Raw genomic sequence first — 9,351 nt, forward strand, 5'->3', positions numbered from 1 at the left:
GAATAAAACGATGGAACCGGCGCTTTATTATTACGATGGAATTATTAGTCGAACGCATACACGATGTTCATAACACACAGTACGTACACGGAGTGCGGGACGGTGATATACACAACAAAGGGTCGTACTATAACATGACCGAAGGAGTGGTACGTATTGGCGACATGTGCGCTGGTAGTAAATTCCAATTTTCTTTGCTTTGCCGTAGTTGTTCGGCTCAAAAATAAAAGGGATATATCTGACAGTAAAAGCTAACATTTTATGGCAAAGAAATCTATTTTGTTTGAAAATGTTATAATATGGCTTTAACTAGTACCTCGATTGTTTTGCTTACTGTACTTATTACTGTATAGGATAAAGTCGTATTTTTGCGCAGGTGATTGGCGTAACATCAAAAAATTTAGGGTAGATAGGTCGGGTTACGCCAATCAAACATTTTTTTAGGCATAATGGGTTACTCAGTACCAAATACAGATGACCATACGGGGATGTGCCAAAACACGGGACGCATGTTCGCATGTATTTGGTAAAACAATGACCATTTTTAGGCTAATATTTTGTATCCGAGTCCGAACCAAGCCCGAATCGTTTTGTCCGAGTTCGAGTCATACATCCATCCAGAGAAGAATTGTGAAACAATCCCATCGGAGTGGAAAATTTTGCGTACATTTATCAAATTTGCGTGTTTTTGTGGTAGTCCGGAAACCACATTTTTTATTTTACTATTTCAACAAGTATACAACAATGGCTCTTTTTAAGTTATGGAAGAGTTTAAGAAACATTCTAAATTTTTTTCCACAGAAGCCTGTAGTAAAATCTGGGAAAAAACACAATTCTTTAAATCTTGATTTAATGTTTTTGCATAAAATCTTGATCCAAATGTATTAGGAATACACCTAAATGTATTAGGAATACACCCAAATGTACTAAGAATACACCCAAATGTATTAGGAATCAAAGATCCTTTATATCTTTGTAGGAATACAACCAAATGTATTAGGAATACACCCAAATGTATTAAGAATACACCCAAATGTATTAGGAATACACCCAAATGTATTATGAATACACCCAAATGTAGTAGGAATACACACAAATGTATTATGAATACACCCAAATGTATTAGAAATATACCCAAATGTACTAAGAATACACCCAAATGTATTAGGAATGCACCCAAATGTATTAGGAATACACCCAAATGTATTAAGAATACACCCAAATGTATAAGGAATACACTCAGATATATAAAGAAAATAATATAAAAATATTATATAATTATACGAACGAATTCTACGCGCTTGGGCCACCTTAAGTGAAATCAAGCAATGTTGGACTAAATTTTCTATTAGAGAGTTTGCGAAATGAAGTTTGCAAATTTACGTCGTCTTCGACGTCAACTTCACTATATTGATTGGTTTTCTTGCTCTGATTTACTTCAACTTAAAACGTTTGATTGGGTACTGCAACTTTAGATCCGTCTGCTTTCATTTGACACCTCAAAATGTATAGGAATATTTTAAGCACGGATTTTTAATTATCACTGCACGAAATATTTATCTCACTGCACAAACGTGCCAGGAGGCACGTTAAAATAGCCCCTGGTCCAACCTGGTCCAAACTTTAGATCTGTACAAAAGCTTTCATTTGACACCTCAAAATGCATAGGAATAAGCACGGATTTTTTTTTACCTGCCGATCTAACATTGCCTCTGATTGGTCAATTACATGATATCTTCACTTTAATCACCAATCAGAATGGAGCTTTGCAAATTATTCACCCAAATTTTTTGTGTGGTGAAATTATTCTAACAATGTTGCTGATTGGCCAATTGATAATGAAAACATCTTTTTGGCCAATCGGCAGGTAGTTCTCATGAACCTTTAAATCTCCTTCTATTTCAGTTTGAGAAAGCCCAGCAGCTCTTATTCTTTGTGGGGATGGATGATAAGAACGCACGTACACAGAACTCAACAGACGTAATAGAGAGGCGATTGAAAGCATTAGGGTGTAACAATTATGAAATAGTGAGATATCCAGGATGTGGACATTTAATTGAGCCACCCTATGCACCCGTTACTTTGGTATCATATTTCCAAGCTGTTGGTAAGTACAACATGCTCATCTATCCGGGCAAATTTCTTTAACCCCAATACATTTGTACATTCATTGAATGACCTTTGGAAATTTGAGTACAAAAACTCATATTGAACAATTTGAGGTCAAATTCTACACTCTGATTGTTTAATTGAGGTTATCATGGTTATTGAACTATGCCACTGGGACGAGGCCATTGTGATCCATAGTGTTACTCAGCTTACTCTATTTTATAAAATGCAATATATACTGCGCACAAAAAGTCTCCAAACACTCAAGGCCATTTCTAAAAAACACTGAAACTATTAATTACCAAACAAAGAAAGATGGAGAATTTTGTTCTGCGTATTTTGATACATCATTGGGCACTATACATCTTTATTTCTTCAACTTAGAGGATTGGATTTAAAAAGAGAGCTTTTCAAAAGTGAGAAAAATTAACATTGACTTTTCGAGTACAGGGCGTTAGTCCGACACGCCGCTAGTCCGACACTCCGCTAGTCCGACATGCCGCTAGTCCGAAATGAAATACACTGCACCAATCCAACACGCCGCTAGTCCGAATCTAAAATAAACTCTGCCAGTCCGACACGCCGCTAGTCCGAAAATGAAAAACACTGCGCTAGTCCGAAAATGAAAAACACTGCGCTAGTCCGAAAATGAAATACACTGCGCTAGTCCGAATCTGGAAAACACTCCTTCAGTCTAACACTGCGCTAGTCCGAATCTAAAAAACACTGCGCTAGTCCGAAACTGAAAACCATTGCGCTAGTCCGAATTTGAAAACACTGCGCTAGTCCTAATATTTGGGAAACACAATACTACGGTCCGATATTCGGACTAGCGCAGTGTTTTTCAGATTTTGACTAGCGCAGTGTTTTTCAGATTCGGACTAGCGCTGTGATTTTCAGTTTCGGACTAGCGCTATGGTTTTCAGTTTCGGACTAGCGCAGTGTCGGACTGAAGAAGTGTTTTCCAGATCGGACTAGCGCAGTGTATTTCGGATTCGGACTAGCGGCGTGTCGGACTGTTGCAGTGTTTTTCATTTTGGACTAGCGCATGCCTTTTCGGACTAGCGCAGTGTTTTTCATTTTCGGACTGACGCACCCCTAAGTATAGGGAATGTGTGTAATCGGACTAGCTGTGTGTCGGACTGAGCGGTGCACTCCGTTTTTTCTTTCCCCGCCTCGAAGTATAAATGTATTTATTGAACACGTAGTGAGCATTCATCTGCTGTAATGAGGCCGTAACAAAGACATCGGAAGTCGCCTTGAAACTTTTGAAACTCTACCTTTTGTCATTCAAATGCGTACCGGGATGCGTATAAATGTGTGTGGATTTTATTGTAGATATGGGGGGTGAATTTTAAGTAGAAGCACATAGCGCGTGCCCAACATTGTGAAGTCCATGGGGCGAATTCTCTCGGAAGCTCCTGGCATTTACAGAATCTGAGATGCAGAATCTGGTGCCAAAACTTGACCCATATTTGGCATAAAAATTAACCTGTGCTAAATTTTGTGGCCCCATTCATGAACCGGATATTTCACACAGACATTAAACTGAGAAAAATCAATTTGAAGATTTTACTTAGTGCATGAACCTATGTGAGAAATATAATACTGCACTCTATAGCTAACAGTTTGGTTATCCAGGATGTTGTTGTTGTTTTGTTTTCTTAGCAAAGATAGATATCGTGTTACTCTACACGTCCATGGCTACAACTCAAAAATTGTGAAATTGTGGGATATCAGGTTCATGCATGGGGCCACAGAATTGATACAGTGACTGACCGTTGTATTTCATAGAGCGTGTTTATAGTGGGAGCAGATGTGCGGTACATTGCGGTATAATTTCTATCCGGTCAGAAATTACCCGGATACTTGCTCACTATAAACACTAGCAGTATATGTATGTACGGTACATCGAGATCCTTCTCAACCGAGATATTTGCACTATAAACACACCAGTATAAATTGTGTGCGGTATTACCGGAAGTAGGAGCTTCTTCATGATGCGTAGGATGCGCGCAGGACATTCGGAACGATTCTCACCCCAAGAGTTATCCAAACAGAAGCTACATGTTCAGTTGTTCACCGCCATGATCATATTGTTGAATGGGCTGTTTATAGCTCGCGCCACAATATTTACATACTAGGATTTATATATTTATTTATATACTAGGATTTGCATACTGCAGTTACTGTCCGTTTTCCTATACACAATACGCAGTGCTCTCACCATTGACGTGTGACCTCAACAAATGATGTATGTTGGGAGAATGGACACTTGCCTAGTTAACATCACTGTGTGAAAAATAACCAGCCAATATTTTATTTATTCTCCAAAACTTCTAGAAAATATATTTCTCTAACATGACCTAAAATTACAGCTAGGTTAGATGTTCAGAAATGGTCGCACTTTTGTAAAATATGAGTGAGGGCAAGGCATAGCTAGCCAACTCCCCGTGTTAATTGAATGGAGATTTGACCGAAAATATTGGTATCGGACCGCTCACTTCTGAAGGATGCCACAAAAAACGGTAAAAGCTACATTTAAATTATTCTAAATAGGTTCTAGAAAATAAAGTTTTGTAACATGTCCTCAATTTTTAGCTAATTTAGGTGTTTGGAGAGGGTCGCACTTTTGTGTTTTAGGAAGGATATGTAAACGACAGATAACACCAAAAATATGAAGAAATTATTTCCAAACCGTGTTAAGTCAACAATCATTATGTTGCTCATTTTGAAGAATGCTGGTTAACAAAAAGCAGGTCTTTGTGTTATTTCGTGAACAATGGTACACATACCATTGTTTCCTTTCGTTTCCTTTATAATCGGTTACCCAACTGAAGCTGTAATACCAGCTTTATTGCGATGTCGCACATTGAAAACAGACACTTGTACACAACCAGAGAAGATCTGATTTAATCAGTTGAGCTGCTTCAATGAGTGTTATCTTGGTTTAATAGCTTTTAATGGTCCTGCAAAGGTCGAGATGAATTCTACTGTAGACATGACTGCATCATGGGGCAGGTAATCTTGACCTTACATTATTACAATGATGTTCTTTTAGATGGTCAAGACCTTGGCGAGTTGGGCAATTTTATTATCATGGATTATGTTATGCCATAAAATGCTGAGCTTGTGTAACACTTTTATGAATAAATCCAGATGTGCTGTTAACCCTTTAAAAGATCGCGACACAATATTTACACATCCAACGTACTTTAATGTTAGTTGGTGTATAATTTATGCGGTAACTGTGAAACAGCAAGTGTTTCGGTATACAAGGAATATCGTACACACACATCTAGTTTACCCCGCAAGAAAACCTCATTTGAACCACAGATTGAACCCATCTCGCTCAGCCAGTGTTGCCGATACCTTACAAGCAGTGAAAGAAGCACAAAGACGTGGCGAATCAACAATTGACCTCCCAGTCCGAGCCTAATTATATGTGTTAGTTAATTTCTATAGGATAGGCTACATATTTTATGCTTTTTTTTATTTTTTCACTTGGGTGAATTAGATAGATTTTATAAAGTTTATTTCTGGTTTTTAAATTTATTCACTTTTGGAAGATGTTTATACAGCCAATATCCTGAAAATACCATTTTTATTCCTGAATCTACCTCAATCTACCTGAAAGGACATGAAAGATCCTTACAGAGAATTACCACCGACTGCCTAATACCGAGTCAGGAAAATGTATGAAAATATTCAGGACATCTGTTTCAGAACCTTGTGACTGCCAAATATGTTTTCCTACAATGTCCTGACAGAAGATTGGATATAGCAATTATTTGCGGTTAACTGAAATGCAAACGTCATTTATTTGCTATGAAAGGGAGAAGAGTCGATAGTATAAAAGAGGCATATTTTGCAATGCTTTAAATGAAATACTTTGAAAGTGCATGTATTTCCACCGTTGAAAGCATGTACACACTATTCATAATGGTCAATTGGACATGGTTTGAATACTACTTACTTCTTGTCTTTCTTTATAGTCTCGGAAATCCCTCTACCGTGTCCACTGACTATTTTATTTCCCGGTGAGTAACTTTTTGTCATTATTTATGTTGCTAAATTGAAAACGCATGGCTGGGACAGCGGGGTTAGAGTGAATAATACCAAGTTTTGAGTATACCGTATACGACAATCCTAGTATATACACCGAAACTTTTGCTATTTATAGTGTGACACAGTTGCCGCACAAATTATATACCAACTAAAATGATCGTACATTTGCAATGACCCCGGGGTCACACGGGGAATGTGTAAATATTTTGGCGCGAGCTATAAACAGCTCATTCAACAGTATGATCATGGTGAGAAGCGTTCTGAATGTTCTGCTCGCATACCGAGGTTTGAGTAAACCGTATACGAGAGTCCTTATATATATATTACCGAAACTCTTGCGGTATAAATTAAGATACAGTAAGCGCACAAATATACACCAAACATTTGAAATGACCCCGAGGTCACACGCGGAATTGGCGCGGACTATAAACTGCCCATTCAACAGTATGATCATGGCGGCGAACAAGTAGCTTCTGTTTTGATAACTCTTGGGGATGAGCAGTGTTCCAGATGTCCTGCGCGCATCCTATGCATCATGAAGAAGCTGCTACTTCCGGTAATACAGCACACAATTTATCCTCGCGTGTTTATAGTGCAAATATATCTCGCCAATATCCTTCGGTTGAGAAGGATATCGATGTGCGGTACATAAAATTACGGCTAGTGTTTATAGTGCGCAAGTTTCCGGATAATTTCTGACCGGATAGAAATTATACCACAATGTACCGCACATCTGCGCCCACTTTTAGTGTTCATAGTGAATATACCGATTTTTGAGTAAACCGTATACGAGAGTCCTTATATATATTACCGAAACTTGCGGTTTATAGTGAGATACAGTTAGCGCACAAATATACACTAATACGGCTAGTGTTTATAGTGAGCAAGTTTCCGGATAATTTCTGACCGGATAGAAATTATACCGCAATATATACCGCACATCTGCTCCCACTTTTAGTGTTTATAATATACCGAGGTTTGAGTAAACCGTATACGAGAGTCCTTATAATATATATATTACCGAAACTCTTGCGGTTTATAGTGAGATACAGTTAGCGCACAAATATACACCAAACATTTGAAATGACCCCGAGGTCACACGAGGAATTGGCGCGATCTATAAACTGCCCATTCAACAGTATGATCATGGCGGCGAACACGTAGCTTCTGTTTTGATAACTCTTGGGGATGAGAAGTGTTCCTAATGTCCTGCGCGCATCCTATGCATCATGAAGAAGCTGCTACTTCCGGTAATACAGCACACAATTTATCCTCGCGTGTTTATAGTGAAAATATCTCGCGCCAATATCTTTCGGTTGAGAAGGATATCGATGTGCGGTACATAAAATTACGGCTAGTGTTTATAGTGAGCAAGTTTCCGGATAATTTCTGACCAGCTCTATTGCTATGGTAGTTAATCATGTTACATCATCACTTCTACGGCGAATTTGCATATTAAGCAGACCAGTCTTTCTTTATTTTCACAGGTGGTGTTATTGAATGGGGTGGATCATTAAGAGAACATCAAAGAGCCCAAGAACATCATTGGCCAAAATTGCTTCATTTCCTGGACAAATACGTCGGGTCACAGACAACCAGTCTTCAGTCTCTGCATGCTAAACAGTAACGGGAGGGACTCAACTTTGGAAGTGACGGATGTGCGGATAGCAGTTCGAAACTAGGGGTCTTTCGTTAGACACCAAAAAAGAGGGTCTTTCAGTGAGAATGCCCCCCCCCCCCGAGGGGTCTTCCCGTGAGACTTGGTGGAAATCCAAAAAAGGTGGTCTGGCAACCATTTTGCGTCAAAATATTAAAGTTGGTACAACATTTCAAAACTTTATCACAAGTTATTGTTGATTTGTCAGAAAGTCAAAAGCATGGATATATTTCTCTTTTGCCGAAAGGAAATAAACCTAGACAATTTATTGGGAATTGGAGACCAATATCATTACTGAATGTCTCATACAAACTTGCTTCATCATGTATTGCAAACCGTATTAAAAACTGTTTTACCAACTGTTATTAATGAAGATCAAACTGGTTTTGTGGCAGACAGATTGGAGAAATATTCGGCTGGTATATGATTTACTTAGCTATACTGAAATCGTCAATATTCCAGTTATAATGTTATTAACATGATTAAGTGATTTTTAAAAAGCTTTTGATACGGTATCTCACAATTATATCAGAAAGACACTTAAGGTTGGTCTGAACCCTGGAATTATGAAAACTTTCGGGCCTCATAACTGCTAAATTGTTGATGTAATGTACATGTATATAAAAGTATACATATTTAGAATGACAAAGACTTGATCAATTCATTTGTGAGGTCAAATTTGGGCCAAAATGTCATTTTTTGCCCAAAATCTCAAAAATAACGATTTTTGACCCAATTCTTTTTCGTAAAACGTAATAAAAAAATTCTTGGGCCAAAAAAGTTTTTTTATTAATTTTTAAAAACTGGATAAAAATATCTAGGAGAGGTTTTTTGACCAACTTCACCAAAAATATATGAAATTTGGGCGAAAATCGGGCTGTTTTATGGATTTTTTGACCATTTTTGGTGCAAATTTAGCAAAGTTGGTCGGAAGATATAAATTGGCGTTTTGATGGTGTCGTTCAATATACATGTATCTAGATCTCTTACAGATAAGTGTAAATGGCAAAGTGAGTTAAGGGGGTACTACACCCATTGATTTTTTTTGCATTTTTTTGCATTTTGTGAAGAAATTATAAAAAGAAATTGGGCAAAGTGGTATGCAAAATGAAGGGGCAAATCTTCTCGTTTTATTGGTGGCATCGGTATCAATGTAGCTTACATGCTTTTGAAGATAGAAGCCAAAAGGAGGTACATCACTGATGATTTAAATTCACTTCATTTTGGAAAGCTTACTATCAACGGATTTCGTTAAAATTTTGGATATGTGTTGCTAACACATTAGGGAAATAATGTTGATATGTAAAATGGGAATAAGTGGACCCTGATTTCTTTTATGACTTCATGAACTTGGTGCTCCACAACTATCAAAAAACGAACCGGTTAAAATGCTTCTATTTTCAATGTCGAGCTATATTTTGTATTTTGAACTTGCGACACTGTGTCACTGAAACTTAATTAAGCCATAGGTAACAGGTTACCACAACCACACTACAGCAATGTTGAAAAAGATTGTA

General features: G+C 37.7%; 1 protein-coding gene across 1 annotated transcript in view; it reads left to right on the forward strand.

Moving 5' to 3' along the window:
• LOC140143877 (acyl-coenzyme A thioesterase 1-like) overlaps positions 1–7,804 on the forward strand; it is a 31,480-nt gene extending 23,676 nt beyond the window's left edge. Inside the window, exons 7-8 of the mRNA XM_072165701.1 lie at positions 1,906–2,107; positions 7,665–7,804. Of these exons, the coding sequence (XP_072021802.1) occupies positions 1,906–2,107; positions 7,665–7,804 (342 nt within the window). The remainder of the gene's footprint in view (positions 1–1,905; positions 2,108–7,664) is intronic.
• Positions 7,805–9,351: the final 1,547 nt, after the last annotated feature.

This window comes from Amphiura filiformis, chromosome 2, assembly GCF_039555335.1.
Source record: "Amphiura filiformis chromosome 2, Afil_fr2py, whole genome shotgun sequence".
Classification (NCBI taxonomy): domain Eukaryota; kingdom Metazoa; phylum Echinodermata; class Ophiuroidea; order Amphilepidida; family Amphiuridae; genus Amphiura; species Amphiura filiformis.